At 35.1% G+C, this 22,309-nt stretch overlaps 2 protein-coding genes across 2 annotated transcripts; one reads left to right on the top strand and one right to left on the bottom strand.

Annotated features, from left to right (window-relative positions):
* The first annotated feature begins 2,556 nt into the window (after nucleotides 1–2,556).
* LOC141710750 (protein BEARSKIN1-like) lies at nucleotides 2,557–9,496 on the top strand. The gene is made up of 4 exons (XM_074513285.1): nucleotides 2,557–4,238; nucleotides 6,893–7,109; nucleotides 8,124–8,410; nucleotides 8,755–9,496. Exons 2-4 carry the CDS (start codon nucleotides 6,947–6,949, stop codon nucleotides 9,334–9,336), a joined length of 1,032 nt encoding a protein of 343 aa, XP_074369386.1. The 5' UTR covers nucleotides 2,557–4,238; nucleotides 6,893–6,946; the 3' UTR covers nucleotides 9,337–9,496.
* An 8,811-nt stretch (nucleotides 9,497–18,307) lies between these two features.
* Nucleotides 18,308–19,783, bottom strand: LOC141714289 (uncharacterized). The gene is made up of 2 exons (XM_074517818.1): nucleotides 19,652–19,783; nucleotides 18,308–19,582 (listed from the first exon to the last, which is right to left on the bottom strand). Exons 1-2 carry the CDS (start codon nucleotides 19,781–19,783, stop codon nucleotides 18,308–18,310), a joined length of 1,407 nt encoding a protein of 468 aa, XP_074373919.1.
* Nucleotides 19,784–22,309: the final 2,526 nt, after the last annotated feature.

Raw genomic sequence — 22,309 nt, 5'->3', positions numbered from 1 at the left:
CGCTGGTGTGCCGCCGACCGCGCGCTGATGCATGGCCGACTTCGCTGAAAAAGCTTTTTTTGAGTGGAATTTGACGATTTTAAGGGTCCAGGTCCAATATGGGCTTATATATACTTAAAACAGGGTTTTCATCATCCGGGAAGATTGGGATACCAAGGAGAAGACCTAGAAGCACAAAACAACTACGAAAAAGAAGATCTTATTTTTAACTTGTGATTCTTTGAATTGGTTGTAACTTTGGATGCTCGTTTTCATTCTTGTTGAACCTAGATCTCGTTTAATCGTAATTCAATTATTATTCAGTTTATTAAGACCTTATTTTATACCATGCTTTCATTGGAACTCATGGTGACGATGAGTTCAATTATGGGCTAATCGTTATCATGAGATTCTAGCGAATTTACTTATGGATTTCAATAATTAATTGTTTCGATATCTTGGTGTGTGGTGATTGATTGATATCCTAGTATTGGTTGTGCTTATTCGTCTTATGTGCGTAGCTAACATATAAGATAGCGTGTTAATCTCTATTGAAACGACAGTGAATATAGAGGTTTAGAACTTGTCATGCTAGCATAGGTTCATGTATTTGTTATGCATGATTCGTAGATAATTTTAACCATCTTACTTGCCCTATGTAATCACGATAGATAACTTGCACATTAAATCTTTATGTTTTTAATTCTTATAGATATATAAGGACTAAGCATAATTGGTGTCTATTCAACTTCTATCTCTTTTGTGGATGTTTGGTAGTAGGGTATTCGTACAACGAAAGTTGGTGTTTACTAGTTTCGTGTTAACTGATTAGTGTCATCACCATTACATGCTAAGGTTAAGAACAATAAGGCTATTGAATGAAGCAGTAATGAAGTTAGAATCCCATATTTGTCATATATATTAATTCAATCTCAATTCTCTTAGTTAATGTTATTTATTATAATCTCTTAGTTTAATAAAAACCCAATTTGTTATTTGTCTTAGCATTGAGCGATAATCATACATTGTTGCATAGGTGCATAAGTTGAACTTAACCTAAACCAGTCTCTGTGGGAACGAATCTGATTTATATTTTATACTACTTGCGAACACGTATACTTGTGTGACTATTAGTGCGTGTGTCCACCCTAACAGTGGCTCCGACGTCCATCAGTCACATTGGAAGAACTTGATAAGCATATACATCCTTATTGAAAGGCATATGTCATAGCATATTTGTTTATTCAAGGATTTAACTCAACTCAAATAAGAATGTAACAAGTAAATAGTGGATCTACCGTCAAAGATATCTCACAAAGTAACATCTGTCAAAGGATTCAGAAACAATGTTCATCTACAGACTTGAGAAATTAATTCACTGGAAGAAGTTCAATAAATTGATTAAGCCTCAGTGATATAAATTAAGATTGTGGATTTAATCAAGTGACAGAGATCTTGTCAGGGTATCAGATAATTACGGGGATTTAATCTGAAGAAAATCAAGTTATCAAAGTCAAGACATGAAGAAACATCACGGAAGTTAGTCACTCATGAACCAGACAGTACATCGAGTGTCAACATTGAAGTGGTGGAATTGATTCATAATTTTCAGTGATTTTCTGAAGATTTTTAGAAGAGTGGTTGTTGTTCAAGAGTAGTATTAATTCTCTATTAATTAATTAAGTCATATAATTTAATTAAGAAAATAAATTATATCATCAAAGATTAATTTATTGATTAATTGAATTAATTGATTAATTAATTCTGAATTAATATTATGAATTTTCAGAATTGATTATGAATTTATATTCAATATTAATTCAGCATGACAATCAATTGAACTGGTATGACAATCAGATTGTCATACCGATTGTCATGCTAGTTCAGGAGATTGTCATACCGATTGTCATGATAGTTAAAGTGATTGTCATACCGATTGTCATGCTAGTTCAACAGATTGTCATGCCGATTGTCATGCTAGTTCAACAGATTATCATGCCAGTTCAAGCAATTGTCATACCGATTGTCTTGCCAGTTCAAGTGGATTCTGTTGATTGAATTATTAAAGACGAGAGCAGCAGACACTCAATTCACACATTTTTTGAATACACTCAACTACTCAAGAACAAAAAGAACAGAGCTGCACAAAACATTTCATCTTCAACTGCTGAATTCAAGATCATTAATTTCTAGCTATTAAAGTTAAATCCAAAACACTAGAAATCATTCTCTTGTTCTTGTGTAACTATCTAGCGGATCAAAATCCCTAGAACTTAATGTCAAATTGCTTTTAGCATTTGATCTTTTTATTGCAAAAATAGAAAAAGTTCATGTCGAATTTATTCTAGATTTGTGATAATTTATTTGAGATTAATCCCTTGTAAATGATACTGTTGTTGTAACACCTTTCAAGTTTAATAATAGTTTTATTTAACTTGAATTTTGTTTCACTTTTTTATTCTGCATTAAATTCGATTAAACGGTATAGTTTGTATTCAACCCCCTTCTACAAACATATTGGGACCTAACACCTGTGGGTGATGAAAGTTATTTTTTCCTGCTCTTTCGAGGCTAGTTTAATCTAATTTTATCTTGAGAAGGCGTCCAGAAAACTGAAAAGAACGTTCCCTGTAGTTGCATCAACTAACTGGTCTAAAGAGGGAAATATTATTGGGTGTGGCTCTGTTAAGATCCGTGTAATCAATGCAAACTCACCATTTTCCACTCGATATTTTGACCAATACTACATCGGATATCCATTCAGGAAAATGAATTTCATAGATAAAGTTGGCTTTGAGTAACTTACTAATCTCTTCATCAATAGTCTGCTGCCTTTCTGGGGAAAAAATTCTTCTTTTTAACTTTATCATGGCTTTGTTGGGGTCGATATGAAGCTCATGGGTAGCAATAGACTCATCAAGACCGGGCATGTCTTCTGGTTTCCAAGCAAAGATGTTTGAGAATTCTCGAAGAAGACTAATAAGATGTTGCTTCAGAGGGCTTCAGAGCAGAGAGCCTACGGTGATGCACCACATATGATCCCCTTCGTCTAACTCAAAACTCTCCACAGGTTCTCTTGGATTGAACTTGGGAGTGTGATGTAACTCAGCTTTTGTCAATGAGCTTTCAGAATGTGAAAAATGAGCTCTCAAATAGGAGTACTTAAGAAGTTTCCATGTCTGGGGCTTTGGAAATTTTGGAGGGACTGCCTTCTTTCAATTCTCCGTAGGGCTTTATTTTATTGTGCATTTTTTGAGACATGCTGAAAGAGGTTGACTAACAATACCGAAAATTAATGGGGTCCGTTATTAACTCCCATGAAACCATGGCAATAGGAAACTTCGCCTGATGGGATGATATAATTTCTCCCAGGAAGAACAATGTGGGTTGACTGATGAAGGCATTATAAGGGGAAGCAATGTCAATTATATAGTATTTAACCATTGTCGGCACGTTATGCGGGGATGTCCCAAAGGTAGTAGGAATATCAGTGGTACCATAAACCCGAATGGTATAATTTCCAAACCCATAGAGGGGGCCTTGAATATCTTCAAATTTCATTGCCTCGAAAGGGCAATTCAAGATCATTCTTCTCAATGTATGCCGAAAGATGATATCTACAGATGACCCATTATCTATTAAGAATTTCCTGACGTCTTGATTGGCTATGTTAAGAGTGACTATAAGTAGACCATTTCGGTAAATATAGCTGGTAGGATAATCAGCGTAAGAGAAGGAGATAATGGTGCATGTAAGATGGAAGGCTTGAAGAGGGGCTTCTGGATGCATCACTTCATGGTAAGGAATACTTTCTCCTATAATCATATCAACCACGTGTCTGTTTTGCGGGTTCCTCAAGTTAGGTTCTGGTTGAGGGGGATTTTGCATGTGTCGTGGAGGGAGATAATCATTCAACAATCATGTTTTTACCAATCTTTCAAAAAAATATTTTAGAAAAGCACACTCATCTGTATTATGTCCTATGCAAGCATGATAGTCACATAAATGTGTCATGTCTCTCTTTTCCGTAAGGGTCTTTATATGGTGTGGAGGTTGAAAGAAATCTTTACTCCTTATTTGTTGAAGTATTTCGGAAAGACTTTGAAGAAGAGGAGTAAAGTATGGCTCCTCTCGGATTTATCTTGGGTGAGCCCTTTGATCTGTACGAAAATTTTGCTGGCCTCTTCCCCTAAAATCTTCCATTCCATCCACCTGCATCGCCTTCGGCCAGAGAAGGAAGATTATCTTGGGGTAGAAGGGTAATAAGCTCGAACTTCTTTATTTTTGGCTATATAAGAGGAGAAAAACTTTTCGTAGGTTCTCTGTTACATAGCTCTTTACAACAATCTCTGCATTATTGGTAATTTATGTTCCAGTTGAAGAAGTCGATAACACTGATTTGCTTCAACTCTTTGACTTTCGAGGCTGCAATTTTGAATTTTTCAATATAATCTCGCAGGGTTTTTCCCAATTCCTGCTTGATATTTTCCAAGGAAGTAGTATAAACAGCATGAGAAGTGTTAACTCGGAAGTTGGATAGAAATAACATCTTAAACTCTTCCGAAGAGCTGATAGATCTAGGAGGTAAACTAGAAAACCAGGTTTTGGCATAAGCTTTGAAAGTTGATATGAACAATCGACATTTAGTAATTTCATTGTACATGTGATATATTATAAGATTTTCATAATAATGTAAATGATGTTAGGGTCAGTGGTACCGTTAAATAATTCAAGGCCAATAATCTTCACTCTAAGAGCTTCCGTAAAGGAAGATCATCCGACTGTAATTTTTATAGCTGCCCTTGGGTATAATCCTTCAAGCCTAGCAAGGTGAGTCATCATGCCTCATTAGTCTTCCATATGCGTTACAGTAAAATGGGCCCTATTAGGCTGGTAAGGAGACCTTCTTACCCTTGGAGCAGGTGTAGGTAATCTATACCTAGAACCTTCTACACCGTAGGATATACCATTTACTGATGATTCCGAAGATAAAATCTTCGGGCTCTTCGAGGGGGAATTCCTTCAGAACGAAGGTTGTTGTAGGTGGGATATGATCCTTGAGAGTGTTCGTCTTGAGATCATGAATATGAGCTTTCAGGGGTGAGGTAGAACATGAGGAACGCGCCATATAGGATCCTGATACTGCTTCTGGATAATAATAGGATGATAAACCCCATGTTGGTTGGCGTTCATCTAGGCTGTCAAGTAATCTATTTGTTTTTGCATATAATTTTGTTGAGCTCTTAAGTTGAATAACATGCTATGTGTGGGTGAGTGACTAGAGGCTATGGAAGAGTTTCCATAAGAGTAAGACTCGATGTCTGATCCGTCATTAATTTTTCAAGATAGATGAAACAAGAAAAAGGATGTCGTTGTAGGGTGATGGTGAGTATTCGTCATCGAGATCCCCGGCTTCGGTGCCAATCTGATGGTCATGTTTTTGGTTTTGATCCGTAAGGAATTAGTTTGAGTTTATGTCCCCTGTTTTCATGTTATTTTTGTCCATTTTCTCTTATTTTTATTTTATCCCTTCCATTAGTCAGGTGTCCCCTATGTTTATAGCCTTGTGACTAGTTAGGGCTATAAGGACACGTGGGAGGTGGTGAAGGGATTAGGAGGATGACAGGGTGTATAGATAGAGGACACGTATAAAGTAGGGTGATTGGATAAGACCAAATGGGAGTCTACGGCAACCGAAGGCGTGATGCCTTCGGTTGCCCTAGGCCCTTGTTTCTTACGGGCGACTATGAGGAAAATATTATCTCATGGCTTCGTAAGAGAGGGACATTGGGAGAAGGGCTACGACTTTCTTTGTGGGGATCCTTACTTGCTAAAGGGGAAATGTCCTGTAAACGTCTAATATTATAAAGCCATCGGTTACTTAACACGTAGTGTGCTTGATAAGTGAGGAATCCCCCTTTGTAGTTAGTAATTTCACGTGTATTTAGTTGGTAATTTCACTTGCATTCAAAAATCTTTAATAATTTCTTGTACGAAACAAATCGTATTATTGAGGTAGGAATCTTACGATTGAGGATAGTGTTGAAAAATATAAAATTATATTGGGACCTTCATATTATATCTTAAAATTTTAAAGTAATTGATTATTTAAGACGTAATGCTGCTAATAAGTGAAGAATCACTCCCTGTAACCGATAATATTTGCGTTTAGTTGGTAATTTCAAGTTTCAAAAATTTGCAGAGAGACTTGCTCTTGCACAGCAACATTAACACATTAATGTGTACTATGCTTTATACATTTACTCCTACATATTACAGTCGTCGCGATATATATAGTTGATGTAACCAGCGCGCAGTAAGAACAAATAAGGCAGCTTCAGTTGTTACGTAATTCCACTTGTAGTTTGTGCAGCACATGATCCAACAGTTAATTTACATCATAAAATGTTGGGTTTGGTTTCTCATCATGTTAACAAAGCTCCAACAAAAACCCCCCACGCTGAATCTTGGAGTTCTATATATATCAGTGACCTCAATTTTAGTACCCCAAAAGGTGAAATTTAAAATATACAAAACACTGAGCGAAAATTATATAGAGTATGCGTAGATAGTTTTAAAAGGAGAGAGTACGTAAATGGTTTCAGTCAACGCCCCTTATTTAGCCTTCATCTATATATTAACTCGGGTTTAATTATACAGCATTAATGCAATATATATATAATGTTGATCATAATTTTTCACTTTGCATCGCTTTCTACGTTAGCTTTTGCTTTTAAGCTTCCCCGGCGGCGTAGTCACCGGCCGTCAACGTCGTTACATGACTACACGTAGTTGACAATTGACATATCCGATAATATATATGCATGCAACTTCCAATGAGATACTTGTATTTAAGCTTTGTAAATTCTTTACTTTAAAGAGTGTTAACTTCTTCAAATATCATTTCGCACAGAGAAGTATAAGGGAGCTTTTTTCGGTTAATCTCGTTAAAAGGTGCTGTGTTTTAATGGCTTCGTCGAACGGCGGGGTTCCACCAGGGTTTAGGTTTCATCCAACAGATGAAGAGCTTCTCCATTACTACTTGAAGAAAAAGATTTCGTTTCAAAAGTTTGAAATGGAGGTGATACGAGAGGTGGATTTGAACAAGATTGAGCCTTGGGACTTGCAAGGTAAAACCATTTTGTTTCTGCGAAAATAGTTAATCAGCAATCTGCCTAATGCATTACAATTTTTCTCAGACATGCTTGATTTGATCACAGTTAATAATTAAGCTTGATCTGAGCTAAATGATAACTACAATTTTACTAATTCATATTCGATCAATATATGTTTGTTTTGGGGCTTTACATATATATAGCTACTAATTAATTAGTTATTTGGCACAGTCTGCATTTACTATTTAGGTACTCTCGTGCGATTACTAGTCCTTACTCCTCTGCAACAATATTGTTAGAATCTGGATATGCAGATCATAACAGGAATACAGAAGTAATTTACCCAATGTTTTTTAATCCACTTGCCACTCTGTAGGAAAAGTATGACCGAAAGTACACAAAAGATTAATGAGTTACTTTGCAATATTAATGTTATACCCCCGCATGCTTAATCCGCTATTTTAAATTGTTCATGCTGTACCTATAAATGCATATATGATAGAATTATTATACACAATTTAATTAAGTAAATTAATCTTAAAATGCATGCAAAATTTATAACTAGCTTGATGGATTGTTGTTTGAACTAGTAAACTAGTAGGTCTTCTTATTTATGTATGTTTCTGCTGCTAGAATCCCAGCTTATAAGCATCTCATATTGGTCATTAATTAAGTGAAACCTAGCTGTACCTATGTTTAGGGTTTTGCATGAGTGTTTAATCTCACATCTGTACTTTGTAAATGTTGGAAATCAAATCTGATGTGTCACATGGCAACCTTCCCAATAATAATATGGGACTCCGCGTGCATTTTTATGCGCACAAGAATCAAAGAACCAAAATTAGTCATAAATTAGTCATGTGTCACGTTATTTGGTAAAAATTTTGGAGAAGATATTCGGGGTACCCGGCACTACTCGGGATTTTAAGCATGCATGTAACTTTTCTTGCAACATTTCCTTATTCATACTTTATGATGATGCTGATGTCAATATAAAAACTAATGTTATGTGAAACTTTAATTCTTTAGAGAAATGTAAGATTGGGTCGACACCACAAAATGAGTGGTACTTCTTCAGTCACAAGGACAGGAAGTATCCAACTGGATCCAGAACCAATAGAGCTACAAATGCAGGATTTTGGAAGGCAACAGGAAGAGATAAATGCATCAGGAACAGCTTCCAGAAGATCGGGATGAGGAAAACCCTTGTTTTCTATCGTGGCAGAGCTCCTCATGGCCAAAAGACTGATTGGATCATGCATGAGTATAGGCTTGAAGATGGTGAACATGATACTGAGGGAGATCTCTCCAATGGCGTAAGAATCATATAACTATCTCTTCATATAATTCTCCATTACATTTAATTTGTTAATTAGTACTCACTATCGACCAACATTTGTACTATCATGAATATACATTTAACTTATAATCCTAAGACAAGATAAGTGTGTTATATATCACTGATCAGACTTGGACTTTCTGACCTGTTTTGCTATCAGCAAGACAAGTCAAGGTTGGGAAGAAAATAATCTCACTACTTTTTAAGTCTAGCCATGTCAGCAAGGCTACATTAATAAATGCTGGTAAAATTCGTGCATAATTAATAAAATATCAGAACTTCTAACTGTAATGTTAGAAAATTTTCTATTTGAATATACAGGAAGATGGTTGGGTCATTTGCAGAGTGTTCAAGAAGAAAAACTTGTTCAAAATCGGAAACGAAGGAGGAGGAGCTAGCACAGCATCAGATCAGCTCAACAACATTAATTCAGCGAATAGTAATCAGCCTCGTACGCTCTCTCACAGCGAAAATCATCATCAATATCTCCTACACCAACAAAACCATCAAAACTTTGATCTTGGCTTAAATAGCTATTCTCAACTGAATCCTGTTTCATTACCTCAATATCAGCAGCATGTTGAAGCACAAAACTTCATTCCTACTCATCACAAAACACTTGGCTACGACTTTCCAGCCCTCCCTTCCGAATCGCCATTAATGATCAAGCAACTTATGACTAATCCTAGAGAACAATGTGAAAGTGGAAGTGATAACCTCAGGTACCAAACGTGTGACACGGGGATAGAGGTTGGCACGTGTGAACCGTCTTCGCAAAATTTGGTCGGGGATGGAAGAGATCATCAGGGATTGAATGAATGGGGAATGAGATTTGAAGGTCAGGATCCTAATCAGATAAATCAGTTGTCACTGCGCGGAGATTTCTGGAATTATGGAAAGTAGTGTCAACAAATTACATATTTTGTTTATGAATATTGATTGTGTTCTTTATGTACACTTTTCAGTAAATAGATCGGTGCTGCGTTACATATGCATGGTGGCTCTATAAGTATACAAAAATGTTGTGACCCGTAAATGTGTACTCTATTATATTTGTCTGTTTCCGCTGGTTTGACAAACTATTCATTGTAATTCAATTACAACAAGTTCAATGTTCAAATATTCTAGACCCATATTTATTTGAGAAAAATGTCCCGAGTATATACAGTATTTTAATGGTAAAATTGTACTCACTATCTCCATTTATTCGTATGTAGTTTATTTTTTGGATGTCACTCCCAAATATATATGTTTCAATTATATATTTTTTAAAAATAGTACTCCCTCAGTCCCTTCCAATTGTTTACATTTCTGAGAAAGTGTCTGGTACGCATTTTAAGGTGCATAAAAAGTATAGTTATGTAACTTATTTTTATAATTTTCTTTTTCTGAATAAAAGTTGAATGTTATAATTTTTATTCAGAAAAACAAAATTGTAAAAAAAAATACACAACTATACTTTATATGCACCTTAAAATGCGTGTCAGACACTCTCTAAAAAATGTAAACAATTGAAAGGGACGGAGGGAGTATAATTTTATAATATATAAACTTTCATTTACCCCACTCATTATATAAATTAAATTAAATGTTGGTAGATATGTTACCTTTCGTTGGGTATAATTCTAACTACACAGTAACAATGGGGAGTTATATATATAATAACAAGAACATGACAAATAACCAACTAACGAAACAAAACACGAAGACAATAACAAACTATAAAGACCGTAATTGACAAAGAAAGTAAAGAAAACTTATCTCTTATCGCTTTCCAAATTCTGATAAGAAGAAGAACACAACAGCTGAGTCACCAAACCCTTCCAGAGGACTTGACTGTTCTTGAAGAGATTATTGCCCCCCACTTAAGCTGTGATGGAATGCAGCAATATCGCTTCCAGGATAAAACAGCAACAGATCAATCTAGCCACAGAACCAGCAATGATCAACGGCGAGTCGCACCTCAGTTTGTCCAAACAATCTATGCAACTCATATATGTTTGCGAGGTAGACACCGAGACTTGTGTCATTTTAATCTCAAGTATACCTCTCAATATATAGGCATCTCAAGTTGCTCTTCTTCTATTTTACTCGATATGGTACACCAAGTAACAAAACAGAAAAAGTGAACAAAATGGGTTTTCCTTATTATTTATATTATATCCTGATTAATTAATATTAATATTACAAAATATATTCAGTGTATAATTAAAATAATCCTTACTCAATATATTTTATATTAATAATTAAATAATCAATATAAATAAATAAACTTGTAATAGAAAAGAAAAATATAAGAGTTCCCACTAGCACTAGGCCACACAAGCATTCCACTTATGCTAGTAGTTGTAAACAACACTAACACAAGATGCTATATAAACTCAATATCTTTCTTTTACAATACCAATGTGGGACAAAATCCCCATAACTCATTTCAAACAAGCAACTTTGTCACAATATATTCATGAATTCCACTAAGAAAATGTCTTAGATCCAAATATGAAAGTTTAAGTCCTCATGTCAAGGAACAACCTCCAAGTGTTAGTTTCCGGAAATTATATCAAGGACATATATAAAAAATGCCTCAAACTTTCCATTTTCTAACAATCCCCCACAAATCCATAATTAAATTGCATACCATACTTTATCATAACTTGCTTTTCAGAGTCGGTACCCTCCCGGGTTTGAACCCTCCTAAGTCCTCTACTTCGATGGCTACTGGATACAGATGGAATGTTTCACCTTGAATCTTTATCCGTTGGGTGTAATCACACTCCATAGACGATGACAAGTCAAATGCTATGGTGCCAATCTACGGCTTTGAGACGTTAATGGTCATGTCTCGATCCTGTTGGTCGAATGTTTCGAGGAATAACCATTTCCTCTAATTGCGACCACACAATTACATTCGCTTAGCTGGGCATCTCCAGAGATGTACTGCTATCATCTCGTCAAACGACTTGACCTCATTCAGAGTTCAAATAACTCTTGCTAACTAGCAGTTCAAGTACCTCTTAAGGTTTATAGGGGATAGACTCAGATACATAAGTATCTAAATGTATATGGTAGAGGTACTACCAATTCATCCTTACAACTTGTTATTACCACATTGAATACACTTCGAGGGATCTCCTCTCAGGTGTATTGGGTTCCCGCTGTTGATGAATTATGATGGGTTACCAGTCTCATCCCCAACCTCGACTTAAGGACTATAGCATGCTCAATCCCTTTAGTCAGCGAATCAGCTATATTATCCTGAGTTCGTATGAACTCTATAGCAATAATCCTATCAGACACAAGACCCCTTATAGACTTTGTCGATAGTTGTACGGCTATCACAATGAACAGAAATGGCAGGAAGCGGCTTGCTTACTACATGTAACATACTCATGAGTCCATGTAACCATTCAGCCTCCGTCCCCGTGGCATCAAGTGCACACAACTCAGCCTCAAAAGTAGACCGAGTAATCAAAGTCTGTCTAGAAGACTTTCAGGACACTGCTCCACCCGCAAGGGTAAACACATATCCAGTCACTCCATTGGAACCAGATTTCTTAGCTATCCAACTTGCATCACTGTACCCCTCGAGTACCCCCGGAAATCTCCGATAATGCAAGCCAAGGGAAATAGTTCCCTTCAGATATCTAAGAACTCTATCCAGTGCCTCCCAATGAGTCTTGTTTAGATAGCTTATATATCTAGCCAACTTAGATACAGAATAAGAAATATCTGGCCTAGTCACATTAGCAAGATATTGCAAACTCCCAATAATCTAAGAATACCTTAACTGAGACACAGGAACTTCTGAACTATTCTTGACTAAGGCAACTTTTGAATCATATGGTGTACTAGCGATTCTACAATTTGAATAACCATACTTCTCAAGTATAGATTTCTCTATATAATGAGACTGTGACAAAGTTATTCCATCAGTTGACTGAGTCAACTTGATCCCAAGAATTACACTAGCTTCACCCATATCCTTCATCTCAAAGTGCATCTTCAAGAAACTCTTTGTCTCGTTAATAATCTCAATATTGGTTCCAAACAAAAAGATATCATCTACATACAAGCACATGATCATACAATCATTACCTCTAACCTTATAGTAGATACATTTGTCACTTTCATTAATTAAAAAATTTGAAGTCTAAAACAGTTTCATCAAACTTTTATGCCAGTCTATAGGTGCTTGTTTAAGGCCATAGATGGACTTGACTAGTCTACATACTTTCCTCTCATTACCAGAAACAACAAATCCCTCAGGCTGATCCATATAAATCTCTTCTTCAAGGTCACCATGAAGAAAAGCTGTCTTTACATCCATTTGATGGATGATAAGACCATGTACAGAAGCCAATGCAATAAGCATTCTGATTGTTATCATTCGGGCAACTGGAGAATATGTATCAAAATAATCAATGCCTTCCCTTTGCCTAAAGCCCTTAGCAACTAGCCTAGCCTTGTACTTATTTATTGAGCCATTAGGGTTTAGCTTCCTCTTGAAGATCCATTTACATCCAATAGTAGAACATCTTGGAGGGAGATCAACTAACTCCCATGTTCTGTTTGATACAATTGAGTCAATTTCACTCTTTACAGCGCCTTTCCAATGCCTTGACTCCGAAGAATCCTTGGCTTGACGGAAAGTTAAAGGCTCATCCTCGACATTGTAAGTGATAAAGTCACTTCCAAAGTCCTTGACTACCTTTGCACGCTTACTCCTTCTAGGTTCCTCTACTTTGTTAGGAGTAGAGCTACTACCAGGATCCACCCCCACATTTGTCATCTTTTCTATATGATCAGGAATAGAACTTGATGTGTGAGTGGGATCATCCTCAGAACTACCTAAAGATATACCAGTCTTCATTGGGAATACTTCCTCAAAGAAAGTTGCATCATGAAACTCAACTATCGTATTCGCCACAATACCATCTATGTCAGATTTTAATACCAAAAATCTCATAGCATTTGTGGTTTCAAGATAGCCCAGAAAGATACAATCAACAGTTTTCGGACCCAGTTTCTTTCTCTTGTGTTCAGGGAAAAGCACCTTAGCAAGGCACCCCCACACACGAAGATAACTCAAACTTGTCCTACGCTTTCTCCATAATTCATATGGTGTCTTGTCCATATATTTCAGAGGGACTCTATTTAGAATATGGCAAGCCGTATTCAGAGCCTCTCCCCACATGTACTTAGGCAACCCAGAATTAATTAGCATATTGTCAATCATGTCTTTAAAAGTTCTGTTCTTTCGTTCTGCCACCCATTAGACTCAGGTGTGTATGGTGGAGTAACCTCATGAACTATACCATTGTTTGCGCAAAATTCATTAAACAAGGTACTCGTATACTCACCACCTCTATCAGACCTCAAACGTTTAAGTACTTTGCCAATTTATGTTTCAGCTTCATTTTTATACATAATGAATTTATCTAGTGCTTCATACTTATGTTTAAGCAAATAAACATAACAATATCTACTACAATCATCTATAAAGGTAATGAAATATCTACAGTGATCCTTAGTCAACACACCACCAAATTCACATATGTCTGAGTGTACTAAATCTAACAAGTCTGAATCCCTAAAAACATTATGAAAAGGTTTCCTTGTTTGTTTAGCAGTTACACACACTTGACACTTAGATTTCTTATCAATGGCGTATTTAGAATCAACTCTAAATTCAACATATTCTTTAGAGCACCAAGATTTTAAATGACCAAGTCGTAAGTGCCACAAATCAGATGATTCTACACAATTAACAGAAGGTGCAACACTATCATTAATAAAACCACCCAAAACGGGTTCCACATTTATTAAAAATAAACCATCAGACAAGTAACCCTTGCCAAAGAATGTACCAGTATGAGTAATAACTACTTTATTACACTTCAAAGAAAGTTCAAAGCCGTTTTTAACTAAACAACTTCCACTTATAATATTTCTACGAATAGAGGGAACATGATGCACTCTAGTGAGAGATAGAATCCACCCAGAAGCAAACTTCAGGTCCACGTTTCCTATTCCAAGCACTTGTGCAGCACTAGCATTCCCCATCGTCACTGTCACTCCATGACTGTTGATAAGATACAAATAAGCTAATATCAGCACAAATATGTACATTAGCTCCAGTATGAATCAACCACTCATGTGACAGATAAGTGGAAAGTAGTACAGGGTGGTAAGTAACATACCTGTCATCGGTTCCAGAGGCAACAACCTCACCCATGACCATTTTAGCTACTGGCCCACTCGTGGTTCCAAGTCCAAGCACAGTATTTGCTTGAGCTGCCACTCCAGCTTTCTTAGGTTTCTTACTTAGACAGTCCTTGCTCCAATGACCAACCTGTCCACAAGACCAACATGGTTTGTTCGCCTTTGGTTTCTTAGCCATGTTCTTGTCAGGTTTAGTGTTAGCCTTGTTAGTGACTACCTTTCTTTTATGTCCTACAGTCACTACATTCACCTTCGAGCTCCCATGTTCCACAGGAAACACATGTCCCTATTTGGACTTGTGTTGCTCCCGTACTGAGATGTCCAATATCAAGTTAGTCCATGTGATCTCTCTTTTCTGTCTTTTCAGGGAGAGAGCAAACTCTTCCCAAGACTTAGGGAGCTTTTCAATCACAGACATCACTCGAAACTTCTCAAGCAAGACCATACCGGACTCACCCAAATCATGAACTAACATCTCAAAGTCGTGAACCTGTTCAGTCATGGATTTTCCATCCACCAGCTTAAAATCAAGAAACCTAGCCACAGAATACTTCTCAAATCCTTGAGAATCAGTATTATGGGTTTGGTCCAGCTTATCCCATAAGACTTTAGCAGTATAGGCATCTGATGAATAAACATCGAACAAGGTGTTCTCCAAGGATGCCAAAATTAGCTGACCTAGCCACCCTATCCTTCTCAGCCCATAAAGCATAAACCTTAACAGATTCAGCTTTCTCTTGATCTAACCCAGGAGGATCATACTGTAGAACTAACAATAGACCCTTAACCGTTAATCAGAGCTTCATTTTTTTTTCTGCCAACGAGAAAAAGAAGCCCCACCACTGAATTTATTAGGCATACCCGATAAATCAATTGGATGGGGAAAACGATACGTGGTCCAGTCAATGGTAGTAGTACCACCAGAACCAAAACCAGTCTCAACAATTTTAGGAACATCAGCAGTTTCATTAACCATCTTGCTAATTAATATATAACACAGATAATCTCTTCAAGATTGTTGGGTATAATTCTAACTACACAGCAACAATGGGCAGTAATATATATAATAACAAGAACATGGCAAATAACCAACTAACGAAACAAAACACGAAGACAATAACAAACTATAAAGACTGTAATTGACAAAAAAAGTAAAGAAAACTTATCTCTTATCCCTTTCCAAATTCTGATAAGAAGAAGAACACAACAGCTGAGTCGCCAAACCCTTCCAGAGGACTTGACTGTTCTTGAAGAGATTATTGCCTCCCACTTAAGCTGTGATGGAATGCAGCAACAATATCGCTTCCAGGATAAAACAACAACAGATCAATCTAGCCACAGAACCAGCAATGATCAACGGCGAGTCGCACCTCAGTTTGTCCAAACAACCTATGCAACTCATATATGTTTGCGAGGTAGGCACCGAGACTTGTGTCATTTTAATCTCAAGTATACCTCTCAATATATAGGCATCTCAAGTTGCTCTTCTTCTATTTTACTCGATGTGGTACACCAAGTAACAAAACAGAAAAAGTGAACAAAATGGGTTTTCCTTATTATTTATATTATATCCTGATTAATTAATATTAATATTACAAAATATATTCAGTGTATGATTAAAATAATCCTTACTCAATATATTTTATATTAATAATTAAATAATCAATATAAATAAATAAACTTGTAATAGAAAAGAAAAATATAAGAGTTCCCACTAGCACTAGGCCACACAAGCATTCCACTTATGCTAGTAGTTGTAAACAACACTAACACAAGATGCTATATAAACTCAATATCTTTCTTTTACAATACCAATGTGGGACAAAATCCCCATAACCCATTTCAAACAAGCAACTTTGTCACAATATATTCATGGATTCCACTAAGAAAATGTCTTAGATCCAAATATGAAAGTTTAAGTCCTCATGTCAAGGAACAACCTCCAAGTGTTAGTTTCCGGAAATCATATCAAGAACATATATAAAATATGCCTCAAACTTTCCATTTTCTAACACCTTTCTCATTTTTCAGACTTTTTCTCATTAATGTATACATTTTTTCATTTTCATGCCCAAAACTGGATATATACATTTCAATGCAACGGAAAAAAATAAATATTTAGTCAAATTCTACAATTACAACATTACTTCTTGTATAACAATACTATAACCTTTTTGCATCTCAACTAACATGAATTATGCTGGATTTTGAAATAAGAATTTCCATATAATTTTTTTTTATCTAATAAGGATAAGAATTTGCTTTGAATTATAGGTTTGTTTGAATTATTTGATACATATTAGTTTAGATATGTGCTAGGCCGGCCCTATGTATTTGGGTGCCCTAGGCGGGATTCAAAAATGGTGCCCCATATTCATAACCAAAAAATCACAATAAGATATATTCATTGTATAAAAGAAAACTTACTTGAATCTAAAGTAGCAAGTGAATATAATGAATTTCTTGTACGCTAAATATCCAAGTTTTCAACCTCCTGCAATAATCTCATGCAAGCCACTAATGTAGTATCATGAATATAGAACAGTCATCATTACTAGTACACAACAATGTCAAAATAAAGTTATAAAAATGAGTTTACCTTTATTGATTTTGAAACTTTTTTTTAGGCTTTTGAGATGTGAATCTCTCTATAATTTTGCTATAATCTAGAGAACTTGCCAGCTCACTTTCAATAGACAATAAAGCTAAACCATTAAGTCTATCTTTAGACATCGAAGATCGGAGATAAGATTTGATCAGTTTCAATCTAGAAAATGTCATTTCCGCCTCTACCACTGTAACAGGAATGGTCACAACGATTCTATAAGCTATCCAAGCATTTGGATAATTTATTTGTCTTGAACTAGAACTTAAATAATTAAGCACATCTATTGCCTTTGTTATCTCATCGGGTGTTACCATTCGAAACACTAGTAACTCGTTAAACAACTCTGCGCCAACAATATCATATCGCATATCATGTCTAAGAAATCCCTCAAACTTCATGCAACAAGATTTTAACCCCTCATCATCTCCAGATAAATGCTTCTTCAGGTTAAATAAAAACCCAAATTTTTCCTTATAATCTTGAAACTGTTTAAACCGTTGTTTGAGTTGAAAAGCACCTTGATCAACAATATACAAGAAATAATATCTTCTGAATTTTTGTTCAGCACTCAAGTTCTGATCATCATCAGCTGCAGTAACCCCAAGATCATCAAAATGAACAAGCCTACGAATTTTTCACTTTTCAGGAAACACAGGCTCCACATCCAACTCCAAAGCTAACTCTTTTGCCTCCTTCTTACAAGAGTCATAACCAGTTTCTCTAAACTCATTAAAGAAATTTATAAGTTCTTCCAATCTTGACAATGCAATATCAATATCAATATCTTCAAGTTGTAAGAACTTACTAACTACATTAATGATATTTAACAAGTTAAACCAGATGCACATAGAAAATAGAAACTCAAAACTCTCAATTTCATTTTCAACTAAACTTCTAGCTTCACACCTTATCATAGAGTCTTGAGTTACATTACTAAGATGAACCAATGCATCTCTTAGTTTAGAAGTCTAATATCTTACAGCTCTCACGCTTTCGATGTGACTTTCCCATCTTGTTGCACACAGTGGCTTTAATGTTAGGCCGTTAACAAATTTCTTGAGAATTTCCCATCGCTGTATTGAAGATGAAAACAATGTGTATAATCTTTGTATAACCCCAAAAAAAATTAGACCCCTTGCTACAACAGTTTGCCATATCATAAAGCACAAGATTTAGACTATGACAACCACATGGAGTGTAAAAGGCTCGAGGATTCACATCAAGTAGTCTTTTCTGAACCCCTTTATGTTTCCCTTTCATATTTGCCCCGTTATCATATGCTTGTCCTCTAACATCATCAATATCAAGTCCAAGATCACCAAGAACCTCTTCAAGCTTGCTAAAGAGCCCAAAACCTGATGTATCATCAACTATCACAAACTGTATAAAAAATTCTTCAACTTTTATTGGAGATAAAGTAATATCAACGCACCGAATTACTAAAGACATTTGCTCCACACGACTTTTATCTGGCGTACAATCCAAAATGACAGAAAAGTATCTTGCTTCTAGAATTTTTTTTATGATTGAATCCTTGATCTCATTTGCCAATGCCATTATTAAATCATTTTGAATTTTATGGCTCAAGTAATGTGTATGTAAAGTACCTTCCTTGACTAGTCGGACATGCTCTTCCATTATTGGATCAAATTGTGCAAGCATCTCAATGAATTTACAGAATAATCCATTCTTGCGTTTACCAATTTTCTCTTCATCTCCTCGAAATGCTAAATTATTGCAAACAAGAGTTTGGACCACAGCAATAATCCTAACCAGGACCTTTTTCCAGTGCTCTATCTCTTTTTTAATCCGATCTTGTTCAATCTTATCAATTGTTTCATTTTTCTCCATCCACACTTCTAACTTAATCCAAGGGCTCATATTTACTAGATGACCATTACTGCTTTCATGAGATCTTAACTTAGCAGCAAGATTGTGCCAATCATCAATTCCATCTTCTGCAAAATTTGTCTTGGCCACATCATGTTTAAATAACATACAACAAAAATAGAAGACTTTGTTTGTTGAGAGTGAATAAACAAGCCACTTCCTATCTTGTTTGTCTCCATTAGGTAGAATCCGAGTGTAATGCACTGAAGAAAAATGTCTATTTCTTGAATCTTTTGGAAAATGTTCTAAAATTATTCTGATAGGTCCTTTTCTTACCAATGAATCTCGTAGCCACTGATCAATTTTCTTCCACGTACCAGGATCATAATTGATACTAACATCTGAAATTTCTTTCTCAGTCTCTTCTACATTATTCTCGACAAGCCCATCTTTTAAATTTTGAGTTTCTGGCTCCTTAGTTTCAGTCTCCTGCTCAAATTCAGTATATGTAGCTTCATTCTCAGATTATTTTCTAATATTTGTATTCTTAATAGGAACCCCAATATCACCGCTATTAGTTGTTTTTTTCCCAAAAAACTTGTCAAGAGAGCCCATTTGCAATTTCTCTACTTCCGCCGCTTTCAATTTCTTTTGCCTTTTTTGATGCCCCGATAACTGGTTATGCTTCATTTTCAAATTATCTAGTCATCAAACAAAATAATACAATTAATTTTAGTCACCAATCCCAAATCAGTAAATCACAAAAGACATACTACTTTTTACAAAAACAAATCTCAATTATTCTCTAATTATTCACATCAAATCCTTAAATTGAAAAATAATAATAAACAAATAGTAAATTACAATATTATTAAAAAAGTAATTAGAATAGAAATCTTTAAACCATATCTGTGTTATAATTGCTGAATTGCAAAGCACAGATGATCCGATCTTCACGATGAGTCGATGACTTCCAGTGTTTTGATAATTGATATTCAGAATGAACAGAGAACAATCTGTGTTGTGTTCTGTATTTTATTCGGTAGCTAAGCAGAGGGAATGAGAGGGTTTTGTACTTTTGTTATATGACTTCATCTGGCCATCTGGGGTAATGGGTATAGACACGCATAGTCCAAAAACTCAATTTCTCCAAACCTTTCATATTTTTACTTTGTTTTGTTTATTAAATAAATTTATTAATTAAATTTTTAAAGTAAATTAAATTAAATTATATTTTAATTTTAAAATAAAGTTATCAAAAAGATAATAATATATTTTAAAATTTTAATATGTCCCCCAATCACATATATGTTAATGTATTCTAATTAAAATTTGTATTTTAAAAAATAAATAATATAAAAAATAAATAATATAAAAAATAAATACACGTATATACATATGTTATTGAAATATTTTGGTGCCCCTGTGCGCGGTGGTGCCCTAGGCGGCCGCCTTGGTCGCCTTACCCAAGGGTCGGCCCTCATGTGTGCTTCTATATGTACAAAGGCCAAATACTTTATTATCCACGTGAATGTTACACCTACTTATTTCGTCAATATTCAAATTATATTTTCATCTCCGAATTTCATTATGTTATAATCCTGTGAAGAGATTTCAGTAATCGTTCAATAAATTCATAGTAGTTTACAACATGTGTCATGCATGAATTTCTTTTAATATTGTTTAATTTTTAAAATAATTTTATTATAATTTTTGATATGCGTAATTTATTTATTCATAATTTTTTATATGATATATTTTAATAATATGTTAGATATATTTGATAATGTCATGACTAATGTGATTTATGTTTAGTTACAGATCTTACTTAAACAGGACAAATCAGTACTTAACTGAAATCAGCACTTATACTGAAGTCAGAACTTAAGTCATCAGTACTTAAGGTTCAGAAGATATTTATCAAAAGATAATATCAGGACTTAAAGGAAACATTCAGATAAGGAAGGCAGTTGATTCACAAGAAGAGAAGATCGAGACAAACATAAGAAGAGATATGCATGAAGAAGGAATTCTATGAAGAATAGAATACTTGGAAGAAAAGATATCTGATTGATATATTTTAGGAAGCAGAATTATATTCCATATCAATTAGCGATTATCTTGTAACTGTGTAGTATATAAACACAGACATCGGGTTTACACTATAAGTGTTATCATAATCGAGAAGATTATTCATTGTAACCCTAGTAGCGCTCGTGATATTTGTTCATCACTGAGAGAGAACAGTTCCATACTGTAACAGAGTTTATTGTTTTGAATAAAGTTTGTTTTCTATTACTTGAGTTATTAAAGTTCGATTTGATTGTGCTATACACTGTATTCACCCCCCTCTACAGTGTGTGTGTGACCTAACATAATAATTATAAATATACACATATATTTACTAAAATATCTAGGGGTTCATATTAAACTAATAGTACAGTATCATTACTAACAAATATATAATAAGAATATAATTTGATATTTGACAAAATTACATTATTCATACCCGAAATATAATATTTTTGCATTTTGGTGGCTCAAATAACAAATTTGCCAAATGTGTGGCTGACAATACTTTTTTAAAGTAACCAAAGGGCTCTGAGCGACTTCCGTTAAAAAAATCTAACGGCGTTTGATGTACTTTTAAAAAGTAAATGGTTGCAAGGGTATTTGGGTAAACTTACATCTAAAAGAATATATGATTACAGATCACTACCATTCTTCCCAATTCCCTGCATAATCATTCTCATATTGTACAAGGCGGCCAAATTCTTGGTGAGGAGTAAAAGAAATGGTTTGGTTGCGAAGACTGAAGGAAGATGCAGAAGTTTACAAACCACGACAAAGCCCCAAGTATACAGGTACATCCATGCACTGAGTAGTTGTATATACGTGTATGCAAATTAGGGGTTATGTGAAAATGTTGTTCTTGTTTACATGCATGTTCAATTATGATATTTCTCTTTTAATCGAAGTGTTTATGGTATTGTTTTCTTACTTCAAAGTTAGGCTTTTTACAATTAGGGTTTGAAAGTGGCTTACCTGTTCAAATGATGTTACTTGTATCTGGTTAATGTAGATAGTTCAAATTTACGAACATGTTGAATTTAGAGTCTTGTTTGTAAAATTGCATATGTGGATTATTTTAATTTAAAATTGGTACATGGTGGAGGGATGCAGTATAATCCTAAGAAGTATGTAAATGGTCATGTT

The sequence above is a fragment of the Apium graveolens genome, chromosome 3 (genome assembly GCF_009905375.1).
Source record: "Apium graveolens cultivar Ventura chromosome 3, ASM990537v1, whole genome shotgun sequence".
NCBI classification, from domain to species: Eukaryota; Viridiplantae; Streptophyta; class Magnoliopsida; order Apiales; family Apiaceae; genus Apium; species Apium graveolens.
The sequence above is the reverse complement of the archived record's forward strand: the minus strand, read 5'-3'. Positions and strand labels throughout refer to the sequence as shown.